At 46.9% G+C, this 17165-nt stretch overlaps 1 protein-coding gene across 1 annotated transcript in view; it reads left to right on the top strand.

Annotated features, from left to right (window-relative positions):
• Positions 1-4325: 4325 nt before the first annotated feature.
• LOC130128803 (ETS domain-containing transcription factor ERF-like) overlaps positions 4326-17165 on the top strand; it is a 90412-nt gene continuing 77572 nt past the window's right edge. The window contains exon 1 of the mRNA XM_056298543.1: positions 4326-4962. Coding sequence (XP_056154518.1) covers positions 4941-4962 — 22 coding nt within the window. The 5' untranslated portion in view covers positions 4326-4940. The remainder of the gene's footprint in view (positions 4963-17165) is intronic.

Raw genomic sequence — 17165 nt, 5'->3', positions numbered from 1 at the left:
AGAATAGATGCCAGAAACTTAGAGATGTTATAGGTCACTGAGTTAATCATACTAACAACAGGCCATAGTGGCACATCATGTTTATGTATTGTAGTGAATTCAGGGGGCAGCCCGGAATCCGCCGCAGCCGGGAAGTGAAACCGGGTCACCCACACCACAGCCAACTGCGCTAACCAGTCAACTAAAGGGTCCGACCCATTAGTCAAGGGCTAGTGAATCTAGTCATCCGTGGTCGTTACACTACCCCCTCCTTAGGGAAGCGCGTCCCCATGCTTCAGTATACCATCTCCCTCACGCCTCTAGGCGCACATGCTTCTGATGGCCTCACGGTCTCACCATCCCATTTCTGATACCAATGTAGTGAATTCAGCTGACAGCTGGGAATCAAACCTGGGTAGCCCGCACCACGGGCAACTGCGCCGACCAGTCAATTAAAGGGTTCGATACATTAGCGAAGGGCGAGTCTAGTCATCCATGGTCATTACAGTATCTTGGGTACCCCATACAGACTAGGTATAGCTTCCCCTGGGTAATCTGTGGTACAAAATTATGTCAGTAGCATTGTCCTGTTCCAACAGCTTCAGACAATCTATCACCTTTTTCTTGTAACCACTGGCTGGATCTCGTTTCAGGGGCTCGTAAGTATTCATGTCGCTAAGTAACGTCATAACTTTCTCATGACAGTCTGTCTAGTTTAATACAACAGTGCATCTGCCTTTGTCCACCAGAAGGATGATGATGTTATTGTCCTTCCTGAGTGTCGTGAGAGATATCCTCTCATCTCTGCTGATGTTGGATGGCGCCGTCTTTGCTTTGCTGAGACATGCTGAGACTTTCATCTGCGGTCGCTCCATTTCTGGGTCTGCAATGTTGTTTTTATGGATCACTGATTCCATGGCTGTGATCAGTTCCACTAGTGGGATTTTGCTCAGCGTGACAGCAAAATTCAGCCCCTTAGAAACGATGTCTTTCTCTGCCTGGGTGAGTTGTCTGCAGGACAGATTCAACACCCACTTGTCCACATCGCCGGCGTGTGTCTGACATCCTTCTCTCTGTCTGCCGTTGAAAGTGCCATCCATTAAATAGGTCTTGGTTAAGTGTGGTTATCCTAACTGGGCATTTGTCAAAGCCAGGAAGACACCCAAACAGTGCACCAGCCAATCAAAGAGAGGACAACAGCTGCTGAAGCATAAACCAGTGGTGATTCCACATGTGGCGGGAGTGTCGGAAAAGTTGAGACGCGTATTTTCCAAACTCCACGCCTGCGTTGCTTTCAAACCCCAAAACACACTGCACCAGAAGTTGGTCCAGCCCAAGGATCGGGTCCCCCGGCACAAACAGAGCAATATAGTGTAGCTGTTAAGTGCCAGGAGGATTGCCGTGACTTGTACATTGGGGAAACTAAACAGACGCTGGCCAAGAGGATGGCACAACACAGGAGAGCTAACACGTCAGGCCAGGGCTCAACAGTCTACACCATCTACAGGCCAGGACGCTACAGTCTACACCATCTACAGGCCAGGACTCCACAGTCTACACCAGGGATAGACAACATGGTCCAGAAAGGTCTGGTGTGGGTACAGGTCTTTGTTCCAACCAAGCAGTTACACACCTGATTCTATAGATCAACCAATAGCCTTGTTCCAACCAAGCAGTTACACACCTGATTCTATAGATCAGCCAATAGCCTTGTGCTAACCAAGCAGTTACACACCCGATTCTGTAGATCAACCAATAGCCTTGTTCCAACCAAGCAGTTACACACCTGATTCTATAGATCAACCAATAGCCTTGTTCCAACCAAGCAGTTACACACCCGATTCTATAGATCAACCAATAGCCTTGTTCTAACCAAGCAGTTACACACCCGATTCTATAGATCAGCCAATAGCCTTGTTCTAACCAAGCAGTTACAAACCTGATTCTATAGATCAACCAATAGTCTTTGCTAAGGACCTTGATTTGTAGACTCAGGCGTGTAACTCCTTGGTTGGAACAAAGACCTGCACCCACACCAAAACTTTCTGGACCATGTTGCCTATCCCTGGTCTATACCATCTACAAGCCAGTAGCCACTCTTTCAAGGATGAGGATCAATCAATCAATCAATTGCTAAGGTGCATTTTATATAGTGTTTTTCTATCTGCAACAGCCACTCAAAGCGCTTTGAGTGCAGCGAGGACGTGCACATCCTTGATAGGGAGGAACGCTGGTTTGAACGGGGAGTCAAAGAGGCCACCTATGTGAAGAGGGAATAACATCTCTGAATCGGGGGGGGGGGCTAAGAGTACATATGTCACCATTTTACAATGCTGTGATTGCAACTATTCCCCAACCCTCTGTGAATAGCACACATTGCCATTGTAGCTGGAGTTAATGGTCACACCCATATTTGCATATGAAACTAGTCGTTGGCTTCGGTCGTTATGCAACTGTATTGTTTATAAGGGTGGGGACACCTGCAGTCACTTGAGACTGAAGAGGTCAGTTAGTTGAGTAATGATTGATTTTCTTACCCGGATTAATGAGCACGCATGAAGACAAACTAAAAGCCATTTTGACTGAATTGACCCATAACCCAGATGTTTGTGGACAGTCAGAAAGATGGATAGACTGATATCAACATACATAAACACATACTGTAAGAACATATATGGATAAAAGGGAGACTGAGTACAATAGCAACTGAAAGCAACCGCCATCCTGGGTAATGTCCCGGGCGTGGGTGGTTTTATGCCTTTATAACACTTTGCTGTTGGAAGGTCTCACTTTCTATAGTCACTGTAGGGGGAAATCAATCAAGTGACAACCCAACGGGATGTGAAACAGACTGCACGCTGCCAAACACACCAGGCTGTTCAAACACCACAGGGTTTCTAATCCATTCCACCGACGTCCACCATCAAACATGTTGAACCATGTTTGATGGTGGACCAGGGATCTGCACACACGCACACACACACACACACACACTGACTTGCATGTGTCTAGAGAAACACACACACACACACACACACACACACACACACACCAGATGAAAGGAAAGGTCATTGAGAGTGTGAACGAGATAAAGCAATCTATCGTGGAGAAGCTGACTATCGATGTAACATGGGAGCCAATGTAGAACTAGGAAAGGGTCTTTCTGGAGGAAGACGTTGGTGGACTCTGCAGAGGGGAGGGGGAGTAAAAGGGGGCGTGAAGAGAGTGACAGGACAGGAGGAGAGACAGGGGGAAGAGGGTGGTAGTCGTTGAGAAGCTACATTTTTTGTCGTATTTGTTACAGTATCATGGGCCTCGTGTGTGCGTGCGCGCGCATGTGTGAGTGACAGCCGTGTGAAAAGAACATCACCTTAGTTGGCTGGCCTTCACTTCCCACATGCTGCCACTTCCAGAAGATGAGGAGACAGGCGGAGAGAAAGTGGGTGGCCGCAGCACAAACGACAAAGTGACTGGTAGAAAGAATGACCAAAAAAACCCTCTGCCGAAAGAAGGCTATGTACAACCCACACACATTCTCTCTCCAGCTCACCTCCACCCCTCGAATCAACCCGGCTCCTCATCACTCTTTCCAGTAACCGCTGTTCCTTTCTTTTAACTCTTCCATACTTTCCTTGATTCTGTCCTTCTTTCTCCCTCTCTGCCTCCTGAGAGCTGAATTAAGTTCCTGAAGGGCCCTTCATTAGAGAGGAAGAAAGGCGTAAAAAGCGTGTGTGTGTGTCTGTGTGTGTGTGTGTGTGTGTTGAATAACGCTAAACTGACAGGCCTATGGTCGGAGGCTATTTAGCGTTACAACATGTAGACTTCCGCCGCTCCAGCATGTAGACTTCCGCCGCTCCAGCATGTAGAGCATGTAGACTTCCGCCGCTCCAGCATGTAGACTTCCGCCGCTCCAGCATGTAGAACATGTAGACTTCCGCCGCTCCAGCATGTAGACTTCCGCCGCTCCAGCATGTAGAGCATGTAGACTTCCGCCGCTCCAGCATGTAGACTTCCGCCGCTCCAGTGTGCCTGAGACGATCCACCTGTTGGTTGCTGTCGCCGCGCCGCGCGACTCCCGCGGCGGCTGCCATGTCACCGGTAAACAGGGAGACGGGACCTCGCATCGCCCGCGGCGGCAAACGGGTCTCCACGGCAACGTCGTGACGCGCCAACTGGAGCTAGCGACAAGTGGGCGTTCCGTTCCCGTCTCTCTCCCTCCCTCCCCGCGGGTCGGCGTGGGCGGGCCCGTGTGGTATGGCAGAGCGAAACACGACACCCCGACGCAGCGAGGGGGGTAAAACGGGGGGCTGAGAGAACACGAAGAAGTGAGTGAGTGAGTGGAAAAAGAAAAGTCCGCGCGGGGGGGAGAGAGAGAGAGAGGGGGAGAGAGAGAGAGAGCGCAGTTCCATTTTGGGTTGGTGTTCTTTTCGCGGCGTCCCTGTTTTGCCTGTCGGCGAGGAGGAGGAGGATGTGGAGGAAGAGTCGACCATGCGATGTTCCGGTGGACGGGCTGAAATTGTAGATCGGTGTCGTGTGGCGCCGCGCTCCCCCGCTTCATCGGCACGACTCGCCCAAACTTTCAACTGCGCCATTCACACTCCGGCGAGCGGATTGCGCCGAGGCCGGGGAAACTTTCCCCCCTGCTGCCGGCCTCGTACCAAACAAAGATTCCGGTGCCCAAGTTTTGTCGGGAAGCGTCGAGGGCTGTTGGGCAAGAAAACCCAACTCTCGTGAGAAGTTCGGCTTGGACAACTTTGCTATAAAGCCTCCAAATCCGGGTTGGTTGTGTTGAGTGAAAGCCGCTCGGAGGACTCCCGAGAGAGACGGACAGACCCAGACGGCGAACCGCAGCAAGGAGAGCGGCTGTCGGAGCTAACTTCGCCGAGCTAGCTCGGAGGCGAGCTAGCCAAAAGTTGACAACCAGCGGGGAAGTTGACCAAACTGACCCCCGGACGACGAAGATGAAAACCCCGGCGGACTCGGGTAAGTCTGCGGCCACGTATGAACTTCCCTCGTCAGATATTTTGAAAGGGATTCAGCAGCGCCTAGCTTGGTGGCTAACTCACTGGCTAGCCTGCTAGCACCCCCCCTGCCCCCCCCCCATGGCTCTCTGTTGCTCCAGAGAAAGTGAGACAAATTATGGCGCTGGAATTGATTCAGCCAACTCTTGTCATTGTTTCAGCCAACGTGCAAGATCAGGTCACAAACCCACTGGTTTCCGCAGTAAAACACGCAGAATGAGCGGCGGCGGTTTGATCGTGTTTGCTTGACTCGGCGGGTGTCGGTGTGGCTTCGTCCAAACAGTTTTGCTTTCCAGGTTGTGTGAAGTTCCCGGCAAGTTGCTGCGGCGCAGTAAGTAACCCAGCCTGGGCTATTTCTGATGAAGATGTTCCTCATCCCACATGACCTCTGTACCGACAAATCCCGGGAGATTTGAAACTGACCTTAAGAACGTTGCCATAACTTAATTGAGTAAATTAAAGTGACACCCCGGGAAGAGCAAGATTAGCCTGACATGAGTAGATGGGGTATTTTGTGGCACGTCCCAGCGCCTATGCTTGGTCGACTTGACTACTAGCTCAGTTTACTTTAAGCGTTTTTGTCCTTTTCGTACAAATTACTTTGCCATCCATAGTTTATTATTACCCCTTTATCGTGCTGCCAGTCGAGTAAAATGTTCTTGGTGGTAATATTGGTTAGGCACAGTTCCAGTATCCGTAATGGGATTTCAAGAGTGGAATATCACACATCGTGATATTCTAGTCAACATTTCTACAACATGCTTTCATTATTCAGACTTACTTACCTCGGGGGGCGGGGGGGGGCACATTTCCTCTGGATGTTTAGTTGTGCAGTGATAAAGGGTTATGATCGATGTTGGGAAGTTGAGAAGTTGTGCTGAAGAGGATGAGATGGAAAGGAAACTCAAGTCTGGGTTTACAATTCTTTTCCATAGCTATAGCACCAATTTTCTTTGAACTCAAGTGGCTTTTTGTTGTTGTTCATGTTTGTGGATCGAGACCATATCTAAAAAAATTTGATCAGTATATATGTGTTATTTCTTTAAATATTTCAGTTTTGAAAAGTGCATTATCCCAATCAACTGTGATTCCGCTGGTGATCAGATCAGTGTGGTGTCACCGTACTTCCGTTCACTTTTAGAAGAAGACTGTTGTTTGCTTGTTTTGTCACGCAGCAGCGGTTAGCTATTTATAAATGTATGAATTTGTGCTTTGGTTTTGTTAGGCCTACATTTGGCGAAGAGGCAGACAGGCCTGGGTATATCTATCAGGCTATTTTGGACATTAGGCCATGGGGTCCCGGTTCAGCACAAAGCTACATACTGGGATGCTACTTTTACCGCTTTGTATCAAGTGATGTTTTTGAGGACCTCAGGTTTAATGTGTCCCAGCTTCCATTTGTTTAAAACAAAGTTTTCCATAACCCCCCTTACAGGCACTCTCACACAGACACACATCCGGTTGGTTTGTAGCAATGTTTCAGTTTTAACCTCATTTTCCCTTAATTATTGCCAACAGTTTTTACTTATCACACCCCCAGTATTGTGAAGCTCTGTTGAGTCCCAAGTGACTCCTCATTGGATTGGGCAGGTCTGATGTAGGACAGACCTTCTAGCAATTGTAAGGATTCGGTGTTTGGCTAAGTGGCACTGAGAGATTGGATCCTTGCTGTCCTTGGTTAAACTTGTCTTCCAGTTGAAGGATGGCCTCACCATTCATCGTGCCATCCTGCTGCCAGGCAAGCCCATACTGAATAAAACTCCTTGGACATTTTGAAGGGCATCAGAATTCACACTAATTTGTCAGCAGAATGCACTTTTTTGTTTCTTTGCTTATAGGGATTGAAACTTTTAAGTTCACTGTCGACAACTCGTTGGGCAGTTCAATACACTTTCCACTTCAGATAAGTGAAATATGTGTATAGCTATTTTAGTTGAATTGATAATATTTCAAGGGACCTCATGCTAATTTCAAGGAGCCTTGTATGGGGCCCTCGTCCCAAGTTTGAGGAACTGCGTTATTTATCCTCATTCCATTATATGTCAAGCCACACAGGCCTTTTGTATGTGTTTCCCCTCGCTGTCCAGTGAGCTTATTGCCTATTATATATATGGGTCAGCCTCCACTCTCTCCCTACCAGGAAGTCAGCAGTCTGGCCCCACCAGCTTCAATTTTCCACTTGTGTTACTCCTTATATCAACAACGCGCCACATGCAAGACGTCACAGCTGTAGACAGCCCAGCCAGCGAGCCAGGCACACTTTGTTGCACAATGTGTGAGAGAGTGTGTGTTTGGAGAGAGAAGAAGGAGTGCGTGTCTGTTTGTGCACGCGCTTGTGTGTAGAGTGAAAGGAGCCATACATAAGCAATTAGCTGGTGTTGAGTCTGCTGAAGGCAGGGCTGCAGTTTATGACTGTGTGACTTTGTGTAAGTGTGCGCGTGTGTGTCCATGTGTCAGTCATTGTGCGGCTCTATGCTATATTGATGTGGTCAGGCTGTATTCACAACAAAGTGACTGACTTTCACCAGTGACACTAGACTGCCCTTGAGGAAGACCATTTGGTTGTGGGTTTGTTGAGTCAGCATCGTTGTAATTATAGGTGGATCAACCAGGCATTTTTATGCAAATCTGCATGGATGTAACGGTGTTGGTTAGTGAGGATATGACCACAGCAAGTGAACAGATCTGTGTGATTTAATGCACCAAAAGACAGCGTTTGCTTCCCTTGAGGAAAACACAATTTTACCTCTGCCCCCCCCCCCCCAACATGCTGAAGTTGCAGTGTTGACACACAGCATAGAGAAAGTGAATCTGCTACTATCATACACCATGTGCTTTGTCAGCCTTCATTTTTTGGACACTCCATTGCTGTTCATGAATGAATTTTACTCCTTTTTAGATAGCCATATCCTTCATTTTATCTTTATGTATTTAAGCTAAATAGAATGAATAAAGAGGAAGATTAAAAAAAATGCAGGGTTGGGGGGGCTTACATCTTTTAAAAGTCCATAAAGGAAAGTGCTGTCCACAGGATGTTGCGCTCCCTTGCTTTTCCGCCATTTCAATGACCAACACCCCCTCCTCTTTTTGTGTGTGTTGGCCTGATCACATTCCTGATACCTGGTGAGCGTAGTCCAGGCAAGCCAAGTCTGGAAAAAGAATCAGAGAGTGACGTCAGCATTTCTCTGGTGTGTCGTCCAGCGGCTGCCACTTTGACCTTTCAGACTGACTGTATGACCCACGGGCCTGGGTCTGTGTACCTGGCGGTGTTCCTCGATGCTGTTGAATGCCCTCGTTTTCCTGGAGGTGTGATGATACGTGTGTTTTTTGTGTGCGCGTCACAGCCGTGGCGACCCTTGCCGAGCCGGAAGATTAGAAATTGGGCTTCACAAGCCAGGCCATGTGGGCCTAAACAAAGAGCAGCCTGGGATTTCAGAGGGCCCGACTGTTGAAACAAGGGCTGCAACTAACAACTGTTTTGGTAATTAATTAATCTGCCAATTGTTTCTTTGATTAATTGAAGAATCAGATAAAAACACATTTTATTTCCATTTTACTCAAAAAACAAAATGTTATTCTAAATTAAAAATACAAATAACAGATCTAAATGCATGCAAGTACAAATAACAGACCGAAATGTATGCTGTACAACATGTGCAAAAGATAATGTATGCTTGTTTTTTTAAACGAGTGCACAAAACAGGTATTTATTACATTGCTGGAATGGACCTGAGCTGTTAAAATAATAATACATTATAATAAAAAATATAAAACACAAACCGTGAACAGGCTTTGCTACATCGGATAACTAACAATAGTAACACACACACACACACACACACACACACACACACACACACACACACACACACACACACACACCTTTTACTCCTTTCTTCCATTCTAACAGAGGGCCCTACAGGAACTTAATTCATTGCATTCTCAGGAGGCGGAGCGGGAAGGGAGAAAGACAGAATGAAGGAACGTATGAAAGGGTTTTAAAGAAAGGATTTTGGTTTTTGTACGTCAGCTTATGTTTCTGTTATAAACCGCTCCAAACGGATAAAAACAAAGTAAAAAAGTCACTGTCAGTCGCTGAGATTTAGTGCTATCAGAATTGTTGGGATCACTTTTTGAAGTGTAAACCTAAATTTTAAGAATTTTCTGAAGAAGATTAAAAGGGTGAGAGCTAACAGGTTTTAAGTGTTTTAAGTGACTAATTGAAATGATGTCTTGTTGCACGCTCAATAATCCAGGTAAGAAAGTCCCAGAAGGTTGAGTCAGTTCATCTGGACACAGCGTTTATTGACAGAAATTTGTCATCATCATGTAAGTGACCTCTTCAGTCTCACCTGGCTGCAGGTGTCCCCACCCTTATAAACAATACAGTGGCATAACGACCCAAACCAACCACCAGTTTCATATGCAAATATGGGTGTGACCATTAACTAGAGTTAGAATGGTCATGTGTACTATTCACAGAGGGTTGGGGAATAGTTGCAATCACAACATTGTAAGATGGTGAGACAGATGTACTCTTAGCCCCCCCCCCCCCCCCCCCGGTTCAGGGATGGTCGTTCCCTCTTCACATAGATGGCCTCATTGACTCCCTGTTCAAACCAGCATTCCCCCCCATCAAGGATGTGCACATCCTCATCCCTGAAAGAATCACTGGCCTGTAGGTGGTGCCCAACCCTGCTCCTGAAGAGCTACCATCCTGCCATTTTTCACTCCAACCCTAATTTAACACACGTGATTCTACTAACTACCTACTGACCAAGACCTTGATTAATTGAATCAGCTGCGTTAAATCAGGGTTAGAGTGAAAACCGGCAGGAGGGTAGCTCTCCAGGAGCAGGTTTGGGACTGTGGAGTCCTGGCCTGACGTGTTAGCTCTCCTGTGTTATGCCACCCTCTTGGCCAGCATCTGTTTAGTTTCCCCAATGTAAAAGTCACGGCAATCCTCCTGGCACTTAACAGCGTACACTATATTGCTCTGTTGGTGCCGGGTGAACCAACTTCAGGTGCAGCATGTTTTGGGGTCTCCATTGAGTAATTTCTTCGATGTGAAATTCTCATGAATTGGTCTTATCTTATCCTGGGTTAAACCAAGGGTAAGAAAAGCAAGGCTGGGGAAAGCCTGGCGTATGATAGTGCCATGGGCAAGGCTCAGCATTTTCGGTTTTTATTTTTCAAAGCCATCCAGCATGCCGAATTTCGCCACAAGAGGACACTGTTACATAACCTCACACGAACAGGAACAACTTTTGGATCCGTGGAAACATAAAATCTGGGTGAAAATCAGTTTAAAAATCTGGGTATTTTTTAGTGAAAATCAGTAAAAACCGAAAATGCTGAGCCTTGGCCATGGGGTACAGCCCCACTGTATTCCGTAAGGACACCCTTGGATTTAATTTTCCTGTGAGGAATTCAGGTTAGGTGTGTTGGGGAGCACAAATGCTGGGCAGGCTCAGGCAAAGGGCAGCTCTGCTGTTTGTGTCCCGTCGACATTGTTTTTAAAAAATTTTGAAAGAATGTGCCCATGACCCATAAGATGTCTTTGTTTGCATGCATGTCTGCTTGTATCTCCTAGCTTTTGTGATTGTTCGTATCTGTGTTTAGTGTTAGGGGTGTATGTGTCAGTACTACAGATTTACATGTTTTGTCTCCCACACACCACGCACACACAGCATGGCTGTGAACCCTCCTATGGGGCAGATGAAAGGACAGAGTAGGCCAAGTGGAACCAACGACCTGTTCCGCGGAGAACAGATAAGACAGGCTTCTGTGGGGGGGACCGTCATCTATGTAACACCTGACAAGATACTACAGCTCCGACCTCAGTGCACCCTGTCTTAGAGAAAAAAAGACCACATTGCATGAACTGGACTGGTCATTTAATTCAGTTTTTCTCTCAGCTCGGCTCACAATGGTCATGGAAATCAAATGGCGTTGTGGTTTTCCTTAAGAGGTTTCAGGATACAGGCCGCTCTGGTGGCCGAGCGGAATAAACCGCCGTTCTTGCAGTCCGCTCGTCACGTGGCTGGGAGGTTCGTATCCCAGACTCGCCGTAACCGGTCACGGCCAGAGTGTCCACGGGGTAAGGCCTTCATTAGGCCACCCTTACCCGAGGGATAGTGGGTGTAAATCGGTGTAGTGTTCGGGGACTCGTCGTTCTCCAGCGACCCCTCTGGCCCACCCGGGCGCCTGCAGCCAAGCAACTGAAACCATTCTCCCTACGCCTCCTTCGCGGCCTGAAGGTGATGCAATCCATGCGAGGAGGCTTCAGTGTGTAAAAAATTGCGAGAGCAGCCGACACGAGTTTGAAGGAAGCTGGTGTTACGACTATCTCCTTCCTGTGGAAACGTGAGCCAGGGGAGTTATTCGACAAGAGTTCCGGCCATATGCCACTGGGTTAATCGGGTGGGATAAGGGGAAAAACTAGAAATAAAAAAAAATAAAAAAAGAGGTTTCAGGATACAGGGGGCGCCCCGGTGGCTCACCTGGTAGAGCATGTACCACATATATGGCTGAGTCCTTACCCGCTAAAAATTTTGGTATCATCTTTGACCAGAATATGTCTTTCGATCAACATGTTGCTAAACTTGTCCAATCCTGTTTTCTTCAGCTAAGAAATGTTGCAAAAATCAGAAATATTTTGTCTTAAGGATATCGAAACATTAATTCACACTTTCATATTCTCCCATCTAGATTACTGTAACTCCCCTCTACTCTGGCCTCAACAAGCTACGTTAAATCCTCTACAGTTGGTTCAGAATGCAGTTGCTAGACTACTAACTAGAACTAGCCTACTAACCATAACTAGCCTACTAACTAGAACTAGACTACTAACCAGAGCTAGCCTACTAACTACAACTACACTATGAACTAAAGTACTAACCAGAACTTGACTACTAGCGAGAACTACACTACTAACTAGAACTAGACTACTAACCAGAACTAGCTGTAGGTCCCATATTAGCCCTATTCTTGCATCCCTCCATTGGCCCCCTGTAAAGTTCAGAATAATCTATAAGATCTTATTGATTACATTTAAAGCACTGCATGATCTTGCCCCCAGTTATATTTCTGATCTTCTCATTCCTTGTTCCACTGCCCGACCACTCCGATCCTCACAACTCGGTCTTTTATCCATTCCTCACTCCAGCTGCAAAACAAAAGGTGACCGCACCTTTGCAGTTTTAGCCCCAAGCCTCTGAAATAATCTCCCCCAATCCATTAGAGTTGCTGAATCTTTGGCCTGTTTTAAGCAGCTTCTAAAAACCCATCTTTTCAGGCAACCTTTATAGATCCTAACCCCTGACTGACTTGTGTTTTCTTTTTTAGCTTGGTCTGTTCCTCCCTGTGCCATGGTTTATAGTCATTCAGTTTATTTTATGAATTAATTCATATTTTGTGTATTGAGTGTAAAGCACTTGGTAAGAGTGTGTTTTTAAAAGTGTTATACAAATAAAATGTTGCTTGCATACTGCAGCGGCTTGGGTTTGAATCCGGCCTGGGCTCTTTGCTGCATGTCGTCCCCTCTCCCTTGCCTTTCCTGTCTCTCGCTACTATCACTATCAAATAATGGCGGAAAATGCCAAGGAAATAATCTTTTTTTTTTAAAGAGGTTTCAGGTTACATTTGTTAGAGTTTATAGTGACAGTATTTTGAGTAAAGTCTGCTGTGAATTGTTCAGCCATAGGCCCAGTAGAGCCATCAAATAATGCCCTGATGTGTCTTGGGCCTTTTGGCTCACTGAGAAATAAAGACCGGAAGGTTCTCATGTCAGAGAGAGACAGAAGGCCTTTTTACACAGCCTTTTCAGGACGGGAACGTTGCGCCATTAATCCGCCTCGCCGTTCTGTGTAAAATGTATGAACATGTTATGGGGGGGGGGGGGGGCACCGTTGTTCCTGTGTTAAGCCGGCAGCAGAGGTAGTCACAGAGCCAAATCGACGTCTGTGTAAAAGGGACAGCCGACAGCACAGGATAGCTGACGCTGGTGTATTACATGTCACTCCGCCTCTGCTTCCGGAACAACAGCATGCTATGTAAAATCACACACTGGGGCGGCATTGTGCCGCCTTTGTTTGGTTCAGTGTAAAACAACAAAGCCGCCATAAAGACGGGTCTTCATTACGGCAGTATTGAGGGATATCTGTGTGAAAACGCCTAGAGGCCGGGTTTGTGTGTGTGTGTGTGTGTGTGTGTGGGTCAGTGTGTGTGGGTCAGTGTGTGAGAGTGGGAGAGAATGTGAGAGAGAGAGCTTGTACATTTGACTGTCTTGAGTTAATGGAGAAAGACGAGGCCAGAGTTCGGGTGGCCGTTGCTGGCTCAGCTGGTTTTTGCCAAACTGAGAAGGAAAGAGAGAGGTGGAGCCTGTTACTTGCTAGTAGTGTTTTATGGTTTTTCTTTCCCAATGCCCCCTTTAGAGTTGAGGGGGACAGAGAGAGAGAAGGGGTAAGACGGGGGTGAGAAAGGGAGCATAATAAGAAATTGAATCAAGTGCAACTGGACTTGGTAGTCCAGTTGCACTTGATTCAATTTCTTTTGGATAACCATGACCTGGATGAATGAGAACATTCACAGACGAGCATAATAAGCTGTTTTGGCTGAGTGCAGTGGACGCTCACGCCTTCTACACTAGACGTACTATGTGAGTTTACAGAAAATATGGGTTCCCTGTCAGTGTAAAGGGTCAAACTGGTTAGATTGACTGCTGCAAAATAACCCTGATAAACATTAGAATTTTATATCCAGGTCAGATTCTGCTTAGACCTGGGTTAAGCTTTTTCAGCTCTCAGCCCACTTCACCTGGTGTCTGGAACCTCATCATGTCCTCCCCAGTGGTGACCAGCAGTGTTACCTCACTTGCCTATTATGATAAGGAAGGATTCTTAGGGACATTTCGGCATGCATGGGTGGGGGTAACATAATATTCCTTGCTTCTATGTTTTTTGTGTTTGGGTGTTTGGGAAGGGTAGAGCTCTGCCTATTGCCTTGTGGGTTGTACTGCTCTGTATAACGGGCTTATGCTTTGTTGAAAAAGTAAGGCTGTTTGGATGGTGTCAAATCGCTCCAGAAAGCTTTGCCCTAAAGTTGATTTGGAGCACTCTGCATTAGAAAATGTCTAACTTTCTGAGGTCGATGCGCTGGAGCCTACATTCACCTTGTTGGCCAGGTGTTCTGTAGATGTTGGCCATGATTTATGGTTCTGTGTGAAGGTGGCAGTGGGGCTCTAATGTAGATTTTTGTTGCTACGTAGGGGGCTACACCGTGGCCTATGGTCACCTCCTCAAAAGTGTAACTGCACATTGAGGCTACATGGACACCACAAGGGTTGTGATTCATTTTCTTGGGCTGCTTTGCTACCCATGCCGGCGCTGGGCAGTTCATCCATCTCTTGCATTTAGCGAACAAACTTGGCGAATTCCCCGTCCTCCTGCCTCGACATGTTCAGCTGTCTCACAATCCCATCTTCTCTTCTCTTTTTATTTGGGGGGGATTTTTTTCCTCCTTTTTCTCCTCAATTGTATCCGGCCAATTACCCCACTCTTCCGAGCCGTCCCGGTTGCTGCTCCACCCCCTCTGCCAATCCGGGGAGGGCTGCAGACTATCACATGTCTCCTCCGATACATGTGGTCACCAGCCGCTTCTTTTCACCTGACAGAGAGGAGTTTCACCAGGGGGACGTAGCGCGTGGGAGGATCACGTGCTACGAGAGGATCATGCACTATGAGAGAATGTAAACACAATTACTATGGCGCCTAAGTATTATTATTATTATTCTTGATATTAACCCTTAGCATGCATGCTAAGGGTTAATATGCAGGACAGCGCGGCGTTTTGCGGCGGTGCTATAACAGTCTACAAGTTACATCTTTGCAGTAGTATAAATGAAATGCTGTGCCATAGGCACCTACGATGGGGTCACACGTTCAGCTGAACGTGAAACCATGAATCATACTTAACTGTGAATGCAGTTTCAAGTCGTCTATAGATCCTGTTCTGTTCACACAACAGCTTTGCCGTCATACACCACTCACTATGAATAACTAGAGAAAAAGAAAACCCAGAGAATGTTTGCCTGAAACTATATTTGTTTGACTGTTTAGATTGCTATTGTAAAGGCACACAAAAATCTCTGACTTAATGGAGGGAGGCTGTGGCGTGCAGCCTGGAGGTGCAGGTAACAAAACACCTCCTTGCTCAGCCGTTGAGTATAATTAGTTCACACAGTGTCTGAAAGGACTTGTTGTCTGACATGTTTTTATAACATGTTGAAAGAACCATCTCTGCTGAAGTATGCCGCGGCTTCAGTATGGCAGAGTTTGGGACCTTTTCCCCACCGAGTCACCTAAGCTAAGAATTTATAAACTAGCTTCCATGAGGAGCTTGGGGCCGGAGCATCCACCAAATGGCACAAGTTTGTTTTTTTTCCTGAGGAGTCTATGAAATCTAACCAGTGTGGTGAGAGATGGCCTGCTATCCTCCCCACCCATCAATTAACTGCCACAGAGGTGGCAGTTTCCTCACTAGCCTGGATCGTCTGCCAAAACAGAACGATTAGGACTCCCAAGGCCCCAACACTTAAAAGAGCAAACACACAGCTTTTGGAGTCCAATGGGAAGTCCCCAGCAAGAAAAAAACAAACACTTTTGGAAAATGTAGATCTAAGTTGACATGAAATGATGCAAAATATCTGAGAACTTTTCACATTTTGCATGAGGGGGCCTGCTCAAGTGTTAACGTACATTTGCAGGCATGTGTCATCTTAACTGTGGTTGTCTTGGCCGGTAAGCACAAAGAGAGATGGTCCAGCTTGAGGTTATGGTTGTTTGGTCTGGGTTAACCCAACCTCGGGTGTCCCCGTCTATGTTTAGACCTTACCTGAGCTTTCTTTCCTTTACGCTTCTTTCTTCCACCCACTGAAAACTTAAACATGCTGTTTGAATGAGACGTTTCTTCTCACTATGAAACACTAGCATGTTTGTTATTGCCTAGTGTCTGCTTTATGACCCAAACAGTCCTCCAAGTACAAATCCCCAGACACCACCAGCTATTTGTTTCACTGCTATACAACATGTTGACATACGTTTAGTGAAGGTTGACGTATGAGTAACATACCGTCTGCTGTTCAGCCTGTCACTCACATGCGTCCTGTTACCCTCAACCATATATTGTCAAATCTTCAGTGACATCAAATCAGTCAAACTCCCTACCCCTCGACGCCCCCCTTTTCTCCCCAATTGTACTTGGCCAACTACCGCACTCTTCCGAACTGTCCCGGTCTCTGCTGCCCCCCCTCTGCTGATCCGGGGAGGGCTGCAGACTACCACATGCCTCCTCTGTACATATGGAATCACCAGCCACTTCTTTTCACCTGACAGTGAGGAGTTTCCCCAGGGGGATGTAGTGTGTGGGAGGATCACGCTATTCCCCCCAGTTCTCCCTCCCCCCTGAACAGGCACCCTGACCGAACAGAGGAGGCGCTAGTGCAGTGACCAGGACACATACCCACATCCGGCTTCCCACCCACAGACACAGCCAGTTGTCTCTGTAGGGACGCCCGACCAAGCCGGAGGTAACACGGGGATTCAAACCGGTGATCCCCATGTTGGTAGGCAACAGAATAGACCGCTACGCCACCTGGACACCCCTACCCCTCACCTTTTAAGGAGCTGTTGACACTCTGCTGTAATAAACATTCACAGGTTAATTTCTCACTATATTCGCTTGTGGGAAATGAATTTAGCTTAAACTTGGCATTTACTGCGACTTGTACCCTGATTTGATTATTTTCCAGTTTTCTTTTTCTTTTCTTTTTTTACACTTACCAAAAATGCATATCTGTCTACGGGCGTCCGGGTGGCATGGCAGTCTATTCCGTTGCCTACCAACATGGGGATCGCCAGTTCGAATCCTCGTGTTACCTCCAGCTTGGTCAGGCGTCCCTACAGTCACAACTGACCTTTCGCAAAGTACCACCCCAGAACGGTGCTTGTCCAATCCTACCTTAGCAACGGTCCGTCAAGCTTTCAAACACACAGCAACATGCTGAAACGGTGGGCCTATGGGATCTGCAGACCGGATACTAGATATGTGAAAAGTCTGGAGGGGTGTAATTCTCTTTCCCTTCCCCAAACCCAGAACGCAAGAAGC

Source organism: Lampris incognitus, chromosome 18 (assembly GCF_029633865.1).
Source record: "Lampris incognitus isolate fLamInc1 chromosome 18, fLamInc1.hap2, whole genome shotgun sequence".
Lineage (NCBI taxonomy): Eukaryota > Metazoa > Chordata > Actinopteri > Lampriformes > Lampridae > Lampris > Lampris incognitus.
This window is presented reverse-complemented; position numbering and strand designations above follow the sequence as displayed.